This window comes from Lontra canadensis, unplaced genomic scaffold, assembly GCF_010015895.1.
Source record: "Lontra canadensis isolate GAN:19392208 unplaced genomic scaffold, GSC_riverotter_1.0 scaffold8, whole genome shotgun sequence".
Taxonomy (NCBI): domain Eukaryota; kingdom Metazoa; phylum Chordata; class Mammalia; order Carnivora; family Mustelidae; genus Lontra; species Lontra canadensis.
The window spans coordinates 16,706,360-16,729,061 of record NW_022631002.1 but is presented as its reverse complement, the minus strand read 5'-3'; the positions used below and the strand labels follow the sequence as shown (position 1 = coordinate 16,729,061).

Sequence of the window (22,702 nt, the reverse complement as noted above, 5' to 3'; positions counted from 1 at the left end):
CTCTTGGTTAAGTACCTAAGAGTAGAATTGCTAGGTCATACAGTGTGTGTATAAGAAACTGCCAAACTGTTTTCCAAAGTAGTTGTACCATTATGACCAGCAGTGTATGAAAGTTCTGGTTACTCCATATCCTTCCCAACACTTGGTATCTGTCTATCTATCTATATATTTTTTTTGTTTTAGCGATTTAGTGGCCCTATACTGGTATTTCGTTGTGGTTTTAATATGTATTTCCCTGATGACTGATTATGTTGAGCATATATCTTTCTCTGTGCTTATTTTCTTTTTTTTTTTTTAAGATTTTATTTATTGATTTGACAGAGAGAGATCACAAGTAGACAGAGAGGCAGGCAGAGAGAGAGAGAGAGAGAGAGAGAGAGAAGCAGGCTCCTTGCTGAGCAGAGAGCCCGATGCGGGACTCGATCCCAGGACCCTGAGATCATGACCTGAGCCGAAGGCAGGGGCCTAACCCACTGAGCCACCCAGGCGCCCCATCTCTGTGCTTATTTTCTATTTGTGTATCTTTTATGAAGTAACTGTTTGGAACTGTTCTAAACTGGGTCGCCTGCATCATCTGGTTCTTCTTTCTATTGAATTATTCCCATCTTCGTATAAACATTACTTAATATATCTTTAAACATAGAAACAAAACACTTCTCTCAGCTCTGTATCTCTAACTATTGCTGTATTTCTCTGGTCTCTTTCACAGTAAAACTCTTAGAAAAAGTTGTCTGGGTTTGCTTGCTGCACTTCCTCCCACACCATTTTCTCCTTAAGTCACTCCAGTGGTACCTTTCATCTTCAGCATTCCCTTATCAACCAAAATATTTAAAAAGCTGTTGACCCCTTCTTGATCTTTGTATTACATAATTACCCAGTAGCATTTGATGCATTTGACCACTGCTTCCTTTTTGAAATACCTTCCTCTCTAGGCCTTCCAGACAGTAAAATTGCCTGATTCTCCTCTTACCTCATAGCTATTTTTCCCAGTCTTCCTTGCTGGCTCAGCCCCCACTACCAGATCTCCAAAGGTCAGAATCCCCTAGTTCTCTGTCCTTAGTCCTGTCCTCTTTGCCATGCACACATTGCTCGTTACCTGGTCCATCTAGCAAGGGGTGTATCGATTATATTAACTTTTTTTTTTTTTTCCAAAGAACCAGCCTTTAGTTAATTTTCTCTGTTGTCTTTTGGTTTTCTGTCCTATCTTCAGTATTTTTTTCAGTATTACCTTTTGGTAGAAAACAACTTGCCTTAAAGCTTACCAGAGTAAAACAACATTTATCTCACACCTTCTGTAATTCAGGAACCCAAGCATGGCTTCACTGGATGTCTCAGCCACAGAGACTCTCACAAAGCTGCACTTAAGGTGTTGGCTGGGCTGTGGTCTCATCTGAAGAATAAACTGAGAACAGAGACATTTTCCGGCTCACTCACATGGTTGGTAGGATTCAGTTGTTGGTGAGCTATTGAACTGAAGGCCTCAGTCCTTTGCTGACTGTTGACCTGCAGCCTCCCTCAGTTCTTTGCCACATGGGCCTCTCCATAGGGCAGCGTACAGCGTGGCAGTTAGCCCTCAGATTGAGCAAGCAGGAGAACAAGGGAAGACAAGCAAGATGGAAGTGTTAGTCATTTTGTAACCTAATCTCAGAATGGACATCCCATCACTTTTGTCACAGTCTGTTTGTTATAAGTGAGTCACTAGCTTTAGCCCCAGTTCAAGATGGGGGGATTACACAAGGCAGGAATATTAGGAGATGGAAGTCACAGGGTACATTTTAGGGGTTGCCTACAACATTTGTTTACTTTTCCAGTTTCTTAAGGTGGAAGCTTAGATCACTGATTGTGGACCTTTCTTTTTTTCTAAAGTAAGCATTAAAAACTCCAAATTAACTCATAAGAACTACTTTAGCTTCATTCCATAAATTCTGATGTGTTTCAATTTTTACTCATTTCAAAATATTGTCTAATTTTGCTTATGATCTCTGTTTCTACCATGGATTACTTAAAAGTGTGATGTTTGTTGTTTAAGCTTTATTTTGGGTGTCTAGGTAGCTCAGTCGGTTAAGCATCAGCCTTTTGGTCTCGGCTCAGGTCATGATCTCAGGGTCCTCGGGTTGAGCCCTGTGTCAAGCTCCCTGCTCAGCAGGGAGTCTGCTTCTCCCTTTCCCTCTGCCTCTCCCCACCTGTTCACACTTTCTCTCTCTCTCTCTCTCTCTCAAATAAATAAAATCTTATAAAAAAAAAAAAACAACCTTCAAATATTTACTGATTTTCCAGGTAGCTTTTTATTATCACTTTCTAAGTTCTTTGTGGTCAGAGAACATATTGTATATTATTTCAGTTATTTTAAGTGTATTGTGACTTTTTTATGGTGCAGGATATAGTCTCTCTGGGTGAATGTTTCATGTGCACTTGGAAGTGTGTTCTATAAGTATCATTTATTTTGGGGCACCTAGGTGCCTCAGTGGGTTAAAGCCTCTCTGCCTTCAGCTCAGGTCATGATCCCAGGGTCCTGGGATCGAGCCCCACATCGGGCTCTCTGCTCAGCAGGAAGCCTGCTTCCCCCCATGCCCCTGCCTGCCTCTCTGCCTACTTGTGATCTTGGTCCCTCAAATAAATAAAATCTTTAAAAAAAATAAGTACCATTTATTTCAAGTTGGTTGATAATTTGTTAACATCTTCAGTATCCTTACTGATTTCCTGTGTACTTGTCCTATCAATTACTGAGAAAGGAGATTGAAATCTCCAACTCTAATTGTAGCTACACCTTATTTCTACTCAATTCTGTTAATTTTGCCTCACCCATTTTGAACCTCTGTTACTGTGTGCAGGCAGTTAGAATGGTTATGTCTTCTTTTTTTTTTTTTTAATTTTTATTTATTTATTTGACAGAGAGAGAGATCACAAGTAGACAGAGAGGCAGGCAGAGAGAAGGGAGAAGCAGGCCCTCCGCCAAGCAGAGAGCCCGATGTGGGGCTCGATCCCAGGACCCTGAGATCATGACCTGAGCTGAAGGCAGAGGCTTAACCCACTGAGCCACCCAGGCGCCCCTTGTTATGTCTTCTTGATTGTGTTTTATCTCTCCTTGTTGTGTATTCCTTATTCCAAAGTCTGCTTATTTGTGATTTTAGTATTGCCATTTTCTTAAGATTAGTGGGGGATTTTTGGTATATTCTTTCCTATTCCTTACCTCTTAATCACTTTATGTCTTTATATTTGAAGTGGGTTTTTGTAGACACCCTATTATTGGATATTGCTTGTTTTGGGATCTTGCTTTTTTTTTTTTCACTAATTTAACAATTTTTTATCTTTTCAAATTGTTTAGATTATTTATATTTAAAATAATTTTTGATATGGTTGAGTTTAAATCTGCCATCCTGCTGTTTGTCTCATCTATTCTTTGTTTCCTTTTCCTCTTTTTCTTATTGCTTTCAGATTGATCAAGTATATTTTACCCTTTTCAAATGCCACTCTTGATTTATTAGCTGTACTGCTTCTTTGTTTTAACTCTTCAGTCCTCATTCTAGGACTGCAGTTACAATGTATGCTAGAATTCTTTGCTGTCATTCTCAGGCTCTGCTCTTTTTATCCCCCATGTCTTTTCTCTTTCCTTCAGATTGGACAGCTTCAACTGATCCATCTTCAGGTTCAGAAATTCTTTTCTTTAGCCCATTCAGTGAATTTTTTATTTTAGTATTTTTCATTTCTAGAATTTCAAATTTTGAGTTCTTTTATTCCCCATTTGGTTCTTTTTATACTTTCAGTTTCTCCATTCAGATTTCCTATCTTTTCATTTATTATAAGTATACTTTCCTTTATTTACCTCCTTGAACATAGTTATAGTAGCTGCTTTAAAATCCATTTCGGGGGGCGCCTGGGTGGCTCAGTGGGTTAAGCCACTGCCTTCGGCTTAGGTCATGATCTCAAGGTCCTGGGATCAAGCCCCGCATTGGGCTCTCTGCTCAGCGGGGAGCCTGCTTCTCCCTCTCTCTCTGCCTGCCTCTCTGCCTACTTGTGATCTCTATCTGTCAAATGAATAAATAAAATCTTAAAAAAAATCCATTTCAGTAGCTAAAATATCTGTATCATTTCAGTATTGGGTTCTGTTGATGGATCTTTCTCCTTAAGAATGAGTTATATTTTTGTATAACAACCAAATTTGGATTATGCCCTATACATTATGGGCATTATATATGGTTCTTTTGTAGTCCACCAAACACTGCTAAATTTTTGTTTAATTAGGCAGTTAACTTAGGCTAAAACTGCAGACTTCCTCTTGCCTGTGATGTGCAGCAGTTCAGATCTCTCTTTAGTTCTTTAGCCTTAGCTGCAAGCTGCTTTGAGTCTGGTCTACGCATTTAGCACACTACCTGAGATCTAAAAGAGACAGTGGGAGACTATATTCTCTCACCTGAATCCTTGCCTTATTCATGTATCTTTGTCCTGCATGATTGCTTCTTTAGGAGTAAATTAAAAGAAAATTAAATTTAATTAAATTTAATTTTATTTAAATTACATTTACTTAGGAGTAAATTTTAAAAAAAGATCTGGCTCAGTCAGTTGAACATGTGACTCTTGCCCTTGGGGTTTTAAGTTTGAGCCCCATGTTGGGCTCAATAAATATGGGGCACCAGGGTGGCTCAGTCAGTTGAGTGGCCAACTCTTGATTTCGCTTCAGGTCATAATTTCAGGTTGTGAGATTGGCACTGTGTCGGGCTCTATGCTCAGCAGGGAGTCTGCTTGAGATTCTCTCTCTCCCTTTCCCTCTGCCCCTCACCCTGCTTGCATATTCTCTCTCAAAAATAAATAAATAAAATATTTTAAAAATAACTAAAAATAAAATGAATTTTTTTTTTTTTTAAGAAGAGAGGAAATCACAATTCTCATTCTTCTTCAAACTTAGACAAGCTTCCATGGCCTACTTAGCTCAACAAGCCAAGATCATAAAGACCTTCTTGTGCTGTATTAAGGGATTTGGACTTCTGTTGAAGCCAATGGAAGCCATTGAAAGATTTTTAAGGAGCAAAGAATTAGTCATAATTACATTTTATTTTTTTTATTTTTATTTTTTTTTAAGATTTTATTTATTTATTTGACAGACAGAGATCACAAGTAGGCAGAGAGGCAGGCAGAGAGAGAGAGAGGAGGAAGCAGGCTCCCCGCAGAGCAGAGAGCCCGATGTGGGGCTCGATCCCAGGACATTGGGATCACGACCTGAGCCGAAGGCAGAGGCTTTAACCCACTGAGCCACCCAGGCGCCCCTCATAATTACATTTTAGCAAAATCACTTTGGCTGCCCTATGAAGGATGAGACTGGAACAAGACTAGAAGCAAGTAGACCTGATTAGAATATTGTTGGAGCAATCTGGGCAAGACAATTGATGACGGATACCCAGCTAGGGGTTACATGTGAGAAAGGAGGAGAAAAGATGTCCCCAAATAGGAAGGAAAGCATGAGAACAGAACAAAAGTGGAAGGCATGTAGTATGAATGGAGAGCTGTCTTTCTATAGCAACTTTTTTTGGTGCCTTGGGGAAGTAGGGCTAAATAGGGAGGGTGGGGCAGAGCCCTGAAGGCTGGACAGAGGAATTTGGACTTGATGTGGTGGGCATTTGGTAATCACTATAGATTCATAAGAAAGGAAGCAACATGAGAGATGTGTAGGTGTGCTTGGCAAGGGCATGAAAGATGGATGAAGAAAGGAGAGCCTGGAGTCAGAGAGATCTCTGAGAGGCTGTTGTAGTATTCCTTGGCACAAAGAGATGAGCAGTTCGTTTAGAGGGGTGTCTGTGAGAATGGTGAGAAAAAGTAGATTTTTTAAAAGAGATTTTATTTATTTTATTTGAGAGAGAGCATGCAAGCAGGGCAAGAGGTGGAGGCAGAGGGAGAGAATCTCAAACAGACTCCGCACTGAGCCTGGAGCCCAAAATGGGTCTCGATCTCATCACCCTGATATCATGACCTGTACTGAAACAAAAGTCAGAGGCTTAACCAACTGAGCCACCCAGGTGCCCCGAAGAAGTAGATATTTTAGGCAATTCAGAGGAAGAAATGAGAGACTGTCATTTTTTTTTTTTTTTAGCATTTAGTGAAGATGGAATTATAATCCACCCAGCAGCTGTTACTCTCATAGAAATGTTGAGAGACTCAAATGGTATAATATGTATGATATTTCTTGCAGATATTTGAGTGTCATTACAGAGATATACCTACTACTGTATTAATTCCTGTAGAGATGTTGCCCATACCAAGTACAAAGGTGAGGCAATTGACGGTCGCAGCCATTGGGCAGGTAATAAGAGTTTGACATATAGACTTCACCTTGGAGTACATTTTAATTTTTCTGCACAACTCACATTATCTCTCTGTTACTTAGCTGTAAAATGGGGATAATTATAGTAACTACCTGATAAGGCAGTAATGAAAGATAATATATGTAAAGTGTTCAGAACCAGTGTCTTTCATGGTAAGGGGTGAAGAAATGTTGGTTGCTATTATCTTCTTGTTATTTTTGAGTGAGTAAATCATATTCATTCATTTCCCAAGGCCAACCCTGAGAAAGTAGAAACTGCAGACAAATGAAATAGGTGATCATCCTGTTTTATTCCAGCATACAAATCAAAGTTGAGGACTTCTTTCATGCCAGGTTCTCTGTTAATCACTTGATGTGCGTGTTCTCACACAATGCTTGAGGTGGCCCAACAAGGTGATTCTTCTTAATATGATTGCCATTTTATAGAAAAGGTAATAGGTTCAGAAGTATTAGTGACTTCCCTAGGTCACACTGCTAGTTGGTGCTGGGTCTGGGCCCTTAATCACAACTGTCATAAATAAATTGTTGTTTGCTTTAATCAAAACTTTTATTTTAATTGATATGGAGACTATAAAAGCCAAATTATACTATGAAATTAGAAAACCGGCTGCCTGATATTGGCATGAGCTCTAAGAAGCAGAATGTACTCTGTTGACTGCAGTAGGAACGAGGAATTAATTTCTATAACAAAAAAATTGTGTGGCTTTTATGTCGGGAGATCACAGGGGTCAATAAACTACAGCCCTTAGGCCAAATCCAGCCTATTGCCTGTTTTTGCACAGCTTATAAGCAAGAATAGTTTTCACATTTTTAAATGGTTGAGGGGCTCCTGGCTGGCTTAGTCAGTGGAGCATGCATCTCTTGATCTTGAGGTTGTAAGTTCTAGCCCCATGTTGGGTGTAGAGATTACTTAAAAAATAATAATAAAATCTATGGGACGCCTGGGTGGCTCAGTTGGTTGGACGACTGCCTTCGGCTCAGGTCATGATCCCGGAGTCCCGGGATCGAGTCCCACATCGGGCTCCCAGCTCCATGGGGAGTCTGCTTCTCCCTCTGACTTTCTCCTCGTTCATGCTCTCTCTCACTGTCTCTCTCTCAAATAAATAAATAAAATCTTAAAAAATAATAATAATAATAATAAAATCTAAATGGTTGAGAGGAGGAAGCAAAATAATAATCTTTTGTGATATGGTGAGATTATGAAAGGCAAATTTCAGTGTCTATAAATAAAGTTTTATTAAGACAGTCATGCTTATTTGCTTATAAATAGTAGTCTATGGTAACTTTTGCACCACAATGACAAAGTTCAGTAGTTACACAGAAATTGGATAGCCCTGGGGCATTTGGGTGGCTCAGCTGGCTGGGCATCTGCCTGTTGCTCAGGTCATGATCTCAGGGTCCTGGGCTCGAGCCCCGCATTGGGCTCCCTACTCAGTGAGGAGCCTGCTTTTCCCTCTACCTGCATGCACTCTCTCTCTCTCTGTCTCAAGTAAAATAACATCTTCAAAAGAAAAAGAGAAATTGTATGGTCCTGAAAGCCTTTGACTCTTTACAGAAAAAGCCTGCTGACCTCTATTCTAAGGTAACCATGATCCCAGGACATAAATCTGTTTCTTTGACAGACCTTCCTACTTGCTTTTCCGTTGAGTCTCTTTGGGAGTGGCTTGTCCTTCCAGATCATTCTTAAGTCCTTTTCTTCCCCAAATCACGCTTTATATTCTACTTTAAGCAATAGAAATACTACCTTTTGTAATTCGTTCTCTTTAAATATATTTGAGTAGATACTGCATTTCGTTTGTGAAAATCACCAACTGTGAGACTCATTGGCTCAGAAGGTACAAGATATCATTAGTAAAAAGGGTCCTTTCTTCAAAGATAACAATATTAAGTATACTTGAATGCTTCAGGGTTTTCTTCTGCTATTTTTATTTTCAGTGTCTTAATACTTCTGTCTTCTCATCTCACTCCTCTATTCCTATTTAGAGCAAATTAAAGCACTAATTTGGATCCTTCAGTGTGTATGTGAAAGGATACAGGACAGAGAAGCACCTGATTCTTTCCTTTCTTTGCAAATCTTGAAATAGATTCTTGCGTTCATTTTGACTTATGGACCTACAAGAGAGTACACTAGCAATCTAATTGAAATATAATATTCCCTTTAGAAAGAAATTATAATTTAATTTTCCTTTTGTTTGACCTGATTTCATAGCACTTGAGGAATGTTCTGTTAATAATTTAAATATGAAGTTGTGTTCTCAGGCCACAGGCTTCCTGATTTGTGTTTGTCAATATTATGAGGCTAACCAACACTTGGGCATGCTTTAACGAGTTTGAACACTTATGTAGCAAATTAAATTAATTAAGTCAGTGGAATGGTCTTAATACTTTCATCATTACAAAATGGTAAAGAGCATCTCCTTCATTTAAAATACCAAGTTTTTTTCTTCTTTCATCTTTTAAAATAACTTGCCATAAACCTGGAACTTTTCCTTCCTTTTGGTCACATTTCTGTGCTGTAGTTTGTTAATTCTGCCCTTCCAGAAAATTCCACCAAGTTTCTGAAATCTGTTCCTGTCTCAAGCACACTTTTTGGGAGAACTACTCTATTTGTCTTGTTAGTAACATACAGGAGCAGTCAGTTACTGCAGATTTCCTCCCAGGGTGACTTTGTGTAAACTGATAGTTAATACGCTGATTAAACCTGTCTTGAAGTTCAATGGGCTGATGAAATGGAATGAGTAATCTAGTTAATATCTAACTATAGAAGTCTTGGCATCCCCTATTTCAAACTTTCTTGGTTTCCATTTTACTTTAGTTCATTGAGTTGCCAAAAATCCATTGGTACAAAGCATTTCCTGTGCATTGTTTCACTTTGTCCCAAAGATACTAATCTGTGGTTCTTATTTACACATCAGTTTGTCATTTGAAGACAAGGAAAGAAAACATCCGTGTGCAGGTCGAAGTGTTAGGTAGGGTCTCTGCTTCTCCCAGGCCCTTCACTTAACTCGTTTTCCCTTCTCCCCTCTGATTTAAAACTTCCCTTTACAGGTCCCTACTCAGGCTTGACCATCACTACAAAGTAACCAAATTTCAGAAATTATCTCACCATCAAATCTTTCTTGTTCCTTCCCAGCTTGTAAAAAGGAGGTGGCAGGTATATTAATATTTACTAAGGGATGGATGGCAGCCTTCTATTGGGCTGCCCTTCTTGGGATGATTTTGTGTTTGTTTGTTTGTTTGTTTGTTTTTAAAGATTTTATTTATTTATTTGATAGAGAGAGTAGGGGGAGCAGTAGGCAGAGGGAGAGCGACAAGCAGGCTCATTGCTAAGCAGGGAGCCCAACACTGGGCTGAACTTCAGGACCCTGGGATCATGACCTGAGCTGAAGGCAGACACTTAACCAACTGAGCCACCTAAGCACCCTGATTTTGCATTTTTAATAAGGAGGCTGTGTAGTCCAAAGAAATGAAGTTCTAATCCTTAAGTAGACTCCAAGACAGTACAGTTTGTTGTTTGAAGAACTGTTTGGAAACAAGAGGGTCTCTCTCTCTCTAAAACATGCCTGTGGGGGTGAGGGGGTGGTCACTCGCACCAACAATAGCCCCACTGACAGTTTTGTTTTAATTTAATAACTTGTCCCACAGAGGTCTTCCTCTGGTTACATGTAAGTCTATCAAAGTCTGTCTACATACAGTTTGCATGTAAACTATCCCTACTTCTGTAGGCTGTGTGATGTGGTACAATGAAACTAGACCCAGGAAAGGGAGGACCAAGAACCTGGGAAATCTTTGCTAACCTGCTCATAGCTCAGGGTCACATCTTGGTTACATTACCTTAAAAAGGATAACAGTATGAATGAAAAACCAAAAGCAGCAGATTAACAATTAGCCTGAGGGAAAAACATGGGTTCTGACAAGTAGGCACCAGTAGGGGGAAATCTATGCAGGGACTCCCCAGCATTCTTGCCCAGTGACGGCTGTGACCTGCCTCCCTGGCAAGCCCTATCAAGATGAGACGGTGGCTTTGGCTGCAGTGCCGTAGCACCCTAATATGTGCATCAGGTTGAGGGGTTCAGCAGCTTTCGCAATGCTGTCAGTCATCTCCTATTGTTAGGAAATCGAAAGTGTTCAGTTCTTTCCCCCTTGAAAATGGGGAAGAAGAGGGGAATTTTTTTGTCCTTCTCTGGAGGCTAGAATTAATAGGATGCCCGCCCTTGCACAAGACAATAAAATGACAAGTCTGGTGTTTGCCCACAGACCAGAGGAACTTATCCCCATCACACACTATAGCTTGTGCAGTGTTTTAAGGCCTTAGTCCCTGGCTTCTCTTCTGCCCATGCTTTATAAAGTTAAACAGAGAAAGAACAAAATTGCAAGGACTGTAATGTCAGAGATGTGGGGGAATCCATTGGCCACATTTATGTCCTTTGTTTCAGAATGGAAGTTCCTGCTGATCTTATTGGAGAGCCAAGTAAAGATCTTGACGCCAGTAGGAAAAACCCTCTGCCTAGAGACAGGAGCCTGGTCTTGAAAACTTGTCTGTCCTTCAGTAGCTGTGTGACCTGGGATCAGCCTGTTTTTTTTGTTTTGTTTTGTTTTTTAATTTTTATTTATTTATGTGACAGAGAAAGAGACAGCCATAGCAGGAACACAAGCAGGGGGAGTGGAAGAGGGAGAAGCAGGCTTCCTGCCAAGCAGGGAGCCTGACATGGGGCCAGATCCTAGGACCCTGGGATCATGACCTGAGCCAAAGGCAGACACTTAACCACTGAGCCACCCAGGCGCCCCAGGATCAGCCTGTTTTCAACTTTTCTTTCCTTGTTTGTAATACAGAGTTAATAGGATTTTTTTTTCTACCTACCTCAGATTCTTGTGAGGCTCCAACAAGATAATAGGCACACAGGGCTTTGCAGATAAAAGGCTTGCAAGTGTGCACAACACTGTTTTATTCCCCGGCATTTTATATCTGTAGCTGCATAATTGATCTTCACTAAAATCTCTCCCCTGTTCATAAAGGGCTCTGTGGGGGAGGGAGACCTGAATCAGAAAAGAGATGATTTCCCAAGAGCTGCAGGGGAAATTCAGGGCCGAAAGGTAATTGTTGTTAATAGATAAAGATTTACCTATGAGTTTTTTAATGATGAATTTCATCAAAAATTAATTGCATTTAAATTATTTAATTCTCTAAATAGCTTTTGGAGGGGAAATCCTGCCTGTCAGGATCTGTGGAGTTTGAAGGCCTTAGTCCCTGGCTTCAATTGAATCTCCTTCTGACCTTGACAGAAATTATAATCTGTTGACTCTGGTCCACACAGCACAGTAACATGTATGCATGAGGTGTTACAAGCAACTGGTAGTTCTACTGTATTGCTTCCAACAGTGAAGTAGAGGTCTAGGTTCTGGAATGGAGGAAAAAGGAGTAGACGTTAGGGAAGACATAATAGGGTACATGAACAGAATTAGATTTCTATTTTATCTCCTATTTCCTCACTGATTGGATCAGCAGCAATATTTCTGTGAGGGCATGTGGCTGTCCATAATGTTACCCCTAAGGACCATTTTCATTCCAGAATAAATGGGAATTCAAGATGAGAGGAAAGTTGTTTCTCTCTATCCTTTTTTGGAAACTAATTCAGTGAAAAAAAAAATTTAAGATCAATTTATTTATTTGAGAGAGAGAGTGAAAGAGAGAGAGTGAAAAAGAGAGAGAGCACGAGAGAGGGGAGGGTCAGAGGGAGAAGCAGACCCTCTGCCAAGCAGGGAACCGGACGTGGGACTCAATCCTGGGACTCCAGGATCATGACCTGAGCTGGAAGGCAGTGGCGGAACTGACTGAGCCCTACCCTGGCACCCTAATTTAGTGAAATTAAGTGTGTATTGTATCATTTAACTGTTTTGCACCTTTGCTTTTTTATTTCTCCCCAACATAATTAATATAAAAACTGAAAATACAGAAAGTATCATCTTAGAGAAAGGGAGAGTATACTTGAACTGGTTGGATTACAGAGGGGGTTTAAAACACTGTAATTGAGATCTGGGAGCTTGCAAAGATAAGATTAAGATTCAAAGATAGGCAGAGAAAGACCAGTTCTCTATCTCCACTTGAGTCCTGTCCATACAGGGCAGGGAAATAAAGAGCAAAAGAGATTTGATTTAGACAAAATAAAAGGGCTGGAGCACAGAGGTTTTAAAATATTTGCAGGACGTCTTAACTCTCCTTGCGTTAATGTTTATCACATGTGGTTTGGTACAGCCATGCGTAGGGATGGAATATTGGACCAAATGGCCAGTTATATACAAGGACCTCTAGGTTTAAATCTTCAGTATTTTTCCTGCTTCTTTTAAGAGACTTTTGAATTACACTGAAATTTTTTTTAAAAAGACTGATGCACTGGAAGTTAATTTAGAAGGTTTTAAAAAATGTCACTCCTTAAAGCGCCAGTTCTGAAGTAGTAAAGACTGAAATTGTATTGGCACCATCTTTTAGTGACAAATAAGGAAGCAAAGAGCTGGCAGAAGCAATGCCATTCACAAAGCAGAGGGAAAGCTCTGGGTTCTGCTTTATTGGTGGTCAAGGACAGATTCTGGTTCCAGTAATGGGCATATCATCAAAGAACCCGGCTCTCCTGCCTCATGTTTGAGGGGAGCTGAGATTGCGATTTGTCCGTAGAATTTGCCCAAAGCCTTTGGTCTTTGAGCTTTTCGAAGGCAGCGGTGTACATCAGATTCTGCTTCTACATACCTCTTCTCTTCTAATATGTGAAGATTTTTATATGTTACCTTTTTCCAGCTTTATTGTAAAATAGATTCTCTATCTAGTCCTCCTACCCCTCCTACTTTCAAAACTTGCTTTTTAGAAAAGCAGCTTTATTGAGATATAATTCATATACCATATAATTCACCCATTTACAGTGTACAGTTCAGGATTTTTTGTGTGTGTTCACAAGGTTGTGAACCATCACCACAGTCAATTTGAGTACATTTCATTACTCCAAAAGAAGTTCTATACCCATTACCAGTCAAGCAATCACAAGTGTACTTTCTATCTAAGGATTTACTTACTGTGGTCATTTCCATCTCCATATATGAAATCATACATGTGTGGTTTTTTGGTATGTGACTGTGTTCTTTCATGTAATCTTTTCAAAGTTCATCTGTGGTGCAGCATTTATCAAACCTCATTCCTTTTTACTGACAAATAATATTCCACTGAATTATTTAAAGTAGCTATACCAGGTTACTGTAACAAAGGGTATGCTGCTAGGTACATATGACCAGAAATAGGCAGGGTCATGTCATAGGGGGCATGAAGTTAAGGATTTGAACAGTGGGGAACTGCTAATGCAAAATGCTTCAGCCACTTGGAAAGCCAGTTTGCTTTAGTTTAGTTTCCAGTTTAGTTTCATATAAAACTAAACATATTCTTACCATATAAGCCAGCATTCATGCTCCTTAGTATTTACGCAGTTGAGTTGAAAACGTATATCTGCACAAAAACCCACCTGTGTATGTTTATAGCAGCTTAATTCATAATTGCCAAAACTTGGAAGCATCCAAGGTGTCCTTCAGTCGGCGATTGGAATAGATTGTGGTACACCCAGACAGTGGAATTTTTTCAGCACATAAAAGAAATGAGCTATCAAGCCATGAGAAGACATGGAGAAACCATAAAAGCCTGTTACTAAGTGAAGGAAGTCAAGTCTATGTACCATATGATATTGTTGGGACAATAGAACATTCTCCAAAACTATGGAAACAGTAAGATCAGTAGTTGCCAGGAGTTAGCCCCCAAAGAGAGAGAAGGATGAGAGAGAAGGCAGAGCACAGGGGATCTTTAGGTCAGTGAAGCTCTTCTGTATGATACCACAGTGATGGATACATGTCCTTATACGTTTGTCAACCCCTGCAGTGTACAACACCAGAGTGAACCTTAATGTAAACTGTGGGCTTTGGGGATTTTGCTGTGTTTTTGTCGGTCCATCAGCTGAAATGCATGTCTGGTTCTGGTACAGGATGTTGCTAGTTGAAGAGTCTGGGGAAAGAGGGGCTGGAAGTATATGAGAATTCTGTACTTTCTGCCCAGTTTTGCCGTAAACCTGAAACTGCTCTAAAAAATAAAGTCTATTAAAAAAAAAAAAAAGCATTACAAGGGCACCTGGGTGACTCACTGAGTAGAAGTCAACTCTTGATCTTAGGTTCATGAAGTCAAGCCCCACACTGAGCTCCATGCTAGGAGTGGAACCTACTGGAAAAAAAATTATTAGAAGAACAAAATCTCCTTCCTCTCTCAATCTCTAGTGCCATATGGAATCCCTTCCCCGTAGTAGTACTTATCAAATGTTTTCCTTAAATTGGCTAGTTGGAAGGGCATTTCTCAAACTGAAGCCTGGAGATTAAATCTGATCTATTTCAGGGGCCTGTGAATTCTCTAAAAGAATTTTTTAAATGTTGCGTTTTCATCTTACTGATAATTTTGAATCATCTGGATTCACATTACAATCAAGTCGCGCTGCACAATTTCAGTGCCTCTGTTTGTGTTTGAGAAACACTGGACTAAAACATTCAGCATGCCTATAAACTTCTGATCACAGAGGAGTGCTGCTGGCTCTAAGTGATCATTTGGTCTTTGAGAAATGTAACTGGTTTTACTCAGCAGCACCTTAGCCAGCGGGACTGGGTATTTCTTACTGGTAGATAGAGTACTGAGGAATGGTTTTATCTGTGTTCGTATCTATGCGCCCCAATTTTTTTTAATTAAAAGGACAGAAGGGAGGGAAGAAAGAAGGAATAGAGGAGTCCCCAGACATTAATAATGGAGTTTTAATAGGCTGGTGTAAGGATTTGGCCAGGGGTGGCATTTTCTTTCTCACTCACTTCTTCTCAATTTCACTTTTAGGACCTGTTTCAGTTAACTAGGGGAGTGGTTAAGCCCTTGAAACCAGCAGGTCCTCTGGCTCCAGAAGTCACTGCGTTAATTCAGATCTGATAGCGTGCTTCCATTACATAAGTGTCTCTCGTTGGAAATCATCTCACCTCTTCTGTGAAAGAAGATGGGATCTCGTAAATTTATCTATCAGTGTGGACTTGAAAGTTCCATTGGAAAGCTTGATAAAAATCTTCCAAATCCTAATATATGAAAAGAATCTTTTCACATAGAGGATAATTGATATAAGTAAGCCATAGGCAGGTTAAAAAAAAATTTCATCTCTCTTTTCACTATACTCTTGATTTTTCACCTTCCAAAGCAACTCATTTTTATCAGATTTGTTCAAACAAATCTAGTTCCTTCACTTGCTTCCTTGAACACACAGCTGTTTGCTTTTCGGTAAGGTTGATTATTGCTGACTTCCTGAGAAGAATATGGAAATGCAAATAGCCAGGTGTTGTCATCATCATTGAACTAAGTAGGAGTCATTAGAGCTGAACTAAGATAAACCTCTCTGCCTAGCATCTACTTGAGTAAGTCTCTAAAAGTGAGCTTGGATTTACTGTGTTCATTTTCCTAAGCCATTCAGAAATGCCTGAGGAAAAGATGGTGGTCTCTCTAACTTCACTTCACTCTTCATGGGTATCCCTTACTGCAAATATTGTAGTCTGTGGTGGGTACTTTCTGAATATGGGGGTGAGGAAATTCAGAAATCAATACCATTTTTTGTAAAAGCCATATAATATGCGTATTTTGAAGGGGACAAGGTGACAGGATGGTAATGAATTGTTTGCTCTTGCCAGGGGGCAAGTATGTGCTATCTTAAAGACGAAAGGTGAATTAGATTTTGGAATCTTGTGGTCCAAATAAGTTTCAACTGAAGCAATAAGAACATCTCATCTGGATAAAGAATACAAAAAAACAAAACCAACAATGCACAAAATAAACACACAAAAATAAACAACATCAGGCTTCTGGCTCAGCAGGGAGCTTGCGTCCCCCTCTCCCCGCTGCTCATGCTCTCTTTTTCACTCTCTCTCTCCCAAATAAATAAAGAAAATCTTTTAAAAAATAAAATAAAATAAACCCTAAACCCAACCCCTCCAGGATGGGATAATTGAGGTTTTGTTGCTTAATCAGAAATTAAGGAATAGTAGCAGATGTCCCAGAGCCCAAGGTTTTAGTTCATAATGAAATGGGTTAGTCAGTAGTTGTGAAATATGCTCAGCATATAACCCCTTCATATAAACTACTACTGTAAATAGTTACTCACCTTTTTTTTTTTTTTTTTTTTTTAAATAGGTTGGCAGAGGGGCACCTGGGCGGCTCAGTGGGTTAAAGCCTCTGCCTTCGGCTCAGGTCATGATCCCAGGGTCCTGGGACCGACCCCACGTCAGGCTCCCTGCTCAGCGGGGGGCCTGCTTCCTCCTCTCTCTCTGCCTGCTTCTCTGCCTACTTGTGATCTCTATCTGTCAAATAAATAAATAAAATCTTAAAAAAAAATAGGTTGGCAGATATATAAGGATGACTTAGCTCTTTGGGAAAGTCATATATATATATGTATATATATATACATATATATATATATGCTGATGTTTTAATAGGTTGGCAGATATATAAGGATGACTTTGCTCTTTGAGAAAGTCATATATATGTATGCTGATATTTTAAGAGTCATGCTGTGTACTACACTTTCATACCAATTAAAATTGCAATTAGAAGAAAGAAAATTATTGGGTTTAATTTTTTTTATTTTGTTATGAAACTGATTTTCAGTCCTTTAAAAAAACATATACTGTCTTAAGTTCCTTTGTTTTGGCAAATTTAACTTTTCTGGCTTTGCACTGGTAGACATTGAACTGACATAGAAATGCTCTACAATTTTTTTTTAAGTTTATTTAGTTTTTAGTAATTTCTGTACCCAATGTGGGGCTTCAACTCACGACCCTAAGATCAGGAGTTGCATGCTCTTCCAACTGAGCCAGCCAGGTGCTCCAAAGTGCTCTATAATTTTAAAGAACATTCCAGTTTTCATATTATATGTTAGAATGCTTTTGGCTGCAGATAACAGGAACTCCCAACTCAACTGGCTTTAAACAATAAGGAATGAATCATTACACAAAATAAAAAGTCCAGGACTGGTTAATTTTTTGCCTTCATGATATATTGAAGATTCACATTCCTTTCATTTTTCTGCTCTGCCTGCCTAAGCTATTGACTTCATCCTCTGGTCCCTTATGGTTTCAGGTCAACTGCAGTAACTCTAAGGTGTTATCAGAGCAGAGATAAAATGTCTTTAGCAGATTTTCCTTCACACTTCTTGTTCAGACTATGTTACATGCCCATGCATAAACCAGTTAAGGCAAGGGGATGTGTCTACCATGATTCACTTAGACCCTTGAAGAAGTTAGTCTGAATCACATGGGTGATGATTGGGGCAGGGGAGATGACGGATATGTGAACAAAATTAGAGTGCTATTTGCATGCAAAAATGGGAGAATGCCAATGAGATGTGCATAATAAAATGTGACATATAAGGATCCCTAAAACTAAAATTAAGAACCCTTTATGTAGGATCTTGAAAATCTCTGCCTGCATCATATTCCAGCCCTGGAAGCTATATTCTCTGACTACATGCATTCATTTTGTTCTACATAGAAACCTGGTCAGGAGTGACCCCCATCCTGGAGACTAGAATCCGGTAGTCTTGAGAAGCTAGCTGCAGGGCATGATAGGAGTTCAGGGGACGGAGGTTTCATCAGAGGCAAGCAGTGGCCCCCAGGAACTGGGAGCAGAGATCCATGAAGAAGAGCAGGACCGAGCAAGGGTGTCACAAATGGAGGCTGTGTGTGTGAGCTCTGAGCGAGATCTGGTTGCAGAGAACATGATGGCAGCGCACTCTGAGAAACACAGAGCGGATACAGTGTTCCAGCTCTTCTAGCCCCAAACCTGACAACACCATAGCGCAGAGCCCAGTGATGGGGTACAGTGCAGGACTCTTGAGATGCTAACCTTCCTTCTTCCTGGCTGTCTCCTCTGGGTTCTTAGGTTCTTGGGAATGGGATTGGTGGAGGTTGTAGTTAAGTGGTTGCTCATTTGGAAAGTAGTAATCAAGCTCAGGCAGGGCCAGAATTTATATACACAGGACGTTAAATTGTGGTTTTATTAATGCCAGGATAAGAAACAGCCCTGTGATATCTATACTGAATATCAAACTTCTGTTGTCCCTTTACTCTTCACTGTCGTCCACAGCCTTCATGACTTGTTCCTTCAGGTCTTCTCCTCTGAGAGCTTTTCCCAGGGCCCTCACCCCTGGCTCTCAGTCTCCCCCGCCCCAACTCCATACACCTTCCTTATTTTTCCTCATAACTGTTTCTGCTGCAGGAAGACTTATTTACCATTTATTATCTTTCTCCCCCACTAGAAGTAGGTTTCATGAAGATGGGACCTTTACTTTCTTGCTCATGTTTTATTACCTCCAGACTGGGAACATACTTGGAATAATGCTGGATGAGGGACACCTTGCTGGCCCAGTCAGTAGAGCATGTGACCCTTGATCTTGGGGTCGTGAATTCAAGCCCCACGTCACGTCACAGGCAGAGTTTACTAAAAAAACAAAACAAAACAAAAAGGAAAAAAAAGCACTTAAAAAATATAAGATTGGTTGGATGAATGAATGAGATACCTCTCGATGTTCTTCCTAAAATTTTTCTCAAGGACTATTTCTTGTTTATGATTGGATCCCCAGGCCTACCATAGTGCCTAGCACATAGTTCCTTTTCTTTGCCTCTCATTTTTAACTCTAAATCCCTATGTTGGTAAACATTCACTTATTTGTTATCTGCTCTTACCTTTCATCCTGCAATTTTCCCTCCTCCTCCCCATTCCAGAGTGACTGAGATTAGTGAAACTGGACTCCCCAGGCAACCTCTGCTTGATTCTATGATGGCTTTTGGGCATTTTATCACACAATCCTGAGGCTGTTGGTACTTACGCATTTGTACCCACCTCCTAAACTTTGGGCTTCTTAAAGGGTAAAGATTATGTTTATTTATTTTACCCCTAGAACATTAGCATGATACCTAGCATGTAATTTTGTTTTGTTGAATAAACTAATGAATTCAGTTCAGTTAGCATTTGTTGAGTACCTAGCACAAACAAAGATTACTAAGAACTGAAGGGAACAAAATTCTACACTCAAGGAATTCATAGTCTAATGAGAGAGGCTGCAAATAGGAATCAAGGCATTAGTGACACTTGTGATTTAAGCCAAAGTGATTTAAATTCAGGGAACTGTGGGACTTCCCTGGAGGACTAATTAAGGCCAACTGAGGAAAGGTTTCATAAAGGACATGGTATTTGAGCTGAGCCTGATAGGCCAAGTTGGTGGTATTTTGTTTTGTTGTTGTTGCTGTTGTTGTTTGTGATTCATCATTTTGATGATTAAGAATAGATGACTTTAAGCAATTATTCAGAAACCATTTTGTCACATTATTGATATCATGTAGCCTTAGGGCTACAAAAAAGCTAAAGGTGGAGTATTTGTACTTGGGTTTTGGACCTAGAGCCTCAGAACCTAGATCAAGACAAAACATTTTTAGCCTTTGACAAACCTGTGGAGGAAGAAGTTGTTTTCATATGTAAAATGACAATTCTGAATGTCTTAGTGTACTATTTCTCCTCTCTTCAAATAAAACGAAAACCTCTCTTGACCCCCCCTTCCTTGACCAGCTGCTACCCCATTTCCTTGATCTGCTTTGCTGAAAAACTCCTAAAGTGATCTTTCTGTGAACAGTTATCGCATTCTCTTAGAGTCACTTCTCTCGTGCTCTCACCCCTGCCAGTCCATCAAAACCATTCTCGTCAGGGTCAACAGTGACCTCATTGTCATTCATTCTAATGGTCAATTACTTGTCCTCTTCCTACTTCCTTCCTTCCTTCCAGAGCATGATTTCTAATGGTTATGCAAGTACTTTGAAAGTATAAAACACCATACTATATACCATGATAGTATCATCGTACCTTCTTTAAAAAAAAAAAATTATTTATTTGAGAGAGTAAGAGAGAGGGAGAAAGAGCATGAGTTGGGGGAGGGGCAGAGGGAGAAACAGACTCCCTGCTGACCAGGGAGCCCTGCATTGGACTCGACCCCAGGACCCCAGGATTATGACCTCAGTTGAAGTCAGATGCTTAACCTAGTGAGCCACCCACGTGCCCCTCATTATTCCTTTTTTAAGAACTTGAAAATTTATTTTTAAAGATTTTGATTTCGTGTTTTTATTTTTTTTCCCTGTAGGGGACATGGTCTCAAAATACAGAGAACCTTTGATCCACACCTTCCTGAGGGGAGCAAGAGATCCTGATAGTGCTCATAGGGCCAGCAGCTTATCAAATCTTGGAGAACTGTGCCAGCGGCTGGACTTCCTGCTGGGTTCCGTGGTTCATGAGGTGATGCATGTCGATTCCTTTCTCTAAAGCTTGTTTTTTTCTTGGACCTATGATATAGGATTGGGAGTCAGATCTGTGTTTTTTTTCCAGATCAGATGAGTCATTGAACCTCCCTTGGCCTCACTAATCTTCTATGTATATCGAAAGTTATATACCGAAGAATTTTTTTTGTTGCAAGTAATAGAAAGTCATCTTAATTTACCTTACGCATTAAAAGAGGATTTATTATAAAGATTCCAAGATAGCTAACAGAGTTGAAGGTACCTCGAGCAAGAGCAGATGGAACTTAACCCTGGGTCTGTGGGCCATCTGTGAGTTTCATCTCTGTTCACAGAAAAATCTCAGGCAAATATTCTTATTGGCCCTCTTTGGTCAGAGATGCCCTGTAGTTCAGGGGGATGAGATTATTTACCCAAAAGGAGGAATTAACTTCCATGCTTTGTTCACCACTTTACACCCAGTACTTGGTACATCGTACACAAAGGCTGAATAGGCAGCCACAGCAATAGCCATGCGGGATGTTGGCACTGGACACTCCTGGTTGATGAAATGTTCATCTTGCTGTTGTCCTCTACGAACATCTTCCTCTAGCTTCTTCGATTTTATATTTGCCCTTGTGTTTGTTTAGTCATAAATATATTAATATATATCCTGACTCCCTACTGTGTGCTAGGCACTCTGCTATTTAAAGACGATGCTGGACAGAAAAAGACCAGTTAACATGTGGACAAGAGTCTTTTTATTGCCAATGCTCTTGACTGTCTTAAATATTCATTTGGAAGAAGTTGGCTTGTAAATTATAAATATACAAATAAAACAGTTTGTGTTATTTTTCTGTTTGTGAGAGATCAGATTTCTCATACAGAGCACATAACTTTCCTCGAACAAAAACTGAAGAACTATAATAATTCTGGCTCCTTTTACACTATTTAGTATGCTGCGGTTGACCATATTGAACAACAAGTATTAAGAAGTTCCTAGTGAATCGCTTCTCGGCCTTTTGGCTAAGATCAAGTGAAGAAGTTCCTAGTGAGAAGGAATTTTCTTTGATGTCTGGTGATTGTGTCTTATGAATAAGCAGAGAAATACACCACTCATGGATATTGCAGACACTTGAATTTATGGCATTTCCTGGTTCCTGAGCTTTATAGTCTTTGTTTTATTGATAGTAAAAGCTGTTCATGTCCTTAAATTCCAACTTCGGATTTTTAAGAAATGTATCCATCAGTCATTTCCTCTCCTTTAGCTCTTCCATGAGGGACATACCCCTATGTCTAACTTGTACTTCTTTTTTCTTTTCTTTTTTCTTTTAAGTTTTTATTTAAATTCCAGTTAACTTACAGTTATATTAGTGTCAGGTGGAGTTTAGTGATTCAGCACTCAGATACAATACCCAGTGCTCGTCACTACAAGTGCCCTCCTTAATACCCATCACCTATTTATGTATCCTTTTTTAAAATAACTTAGAAGCAATGATCATTACCAACTTCAGACCTTAGAGTGCTCTAATGTATGTGAACCGTTAGGTACCTGATCTTCAGTGGTTTTGGATGGTGCTTAGCAAATCTCTTGTCCGTTAATATATGAACTTGTAACACGTAAGAGAAGGCATTTGCAGTAGCTCGCCAGTTCTCCCGACTTCTTCACAAGTGTTCTCTCCCCCTCCCCAGAGGCTCCCTTTGTCCCAGGCCCCCACCAGGCACCTTGGAAGTCAGCAGGAGCAGGATGGACACCCCGACTCGGCTGGGGCGAGGCCATGTCGTTCAGCGCCCTGCAGCGAACCCTGCAAGCGTTCAAGTCTTCCTGGGGGGTGGTGTCCAGGTCCCAGCATGCCTTCGGGGCGCTCGACTCTTCCCACTGGTTCTAGAAGGGAAGCACCTGCCAGGCACCGTGGCTCCCCAGGCCTGGGGCCAGTCCAGAAAGGGGGTTGCTGAGGGTGCAGAGCCGAGAGAGGCAGGGATGGTCTGTGTGGACAGTGGGCCACACAGAGGGGCGGGGTACTAGTGATGTGCGGC

At 40.2% G+C, this 22,702-nt stretch overlaps 1 protein-coding gene across 2 annotated transcripts in view; it reads left to right on the top strand.

Moving 5' to 3' along the window:
* TANGO6 (transport and golgi organization 6 homolog) overlaps positions 1 to 22,702 on the top strand; it is a 183,027-nt gene that overhangs the window by 117,693 nt on the left and 42,632 nt on the right. For both annotated transcript variants that reach the window (XM_032854085.1, XM_032854084.1), the window contains exon 16: positions 20,536 to 20,687. In XM_032854085.1, the coding sequence (XP_032709976.1) occupies positions 20,536 to 20,687 (152 nt within the window). The remainder of the gene's footprint in view (positions 1 to 20,535; positions 20,688 to 22,702) is intronic.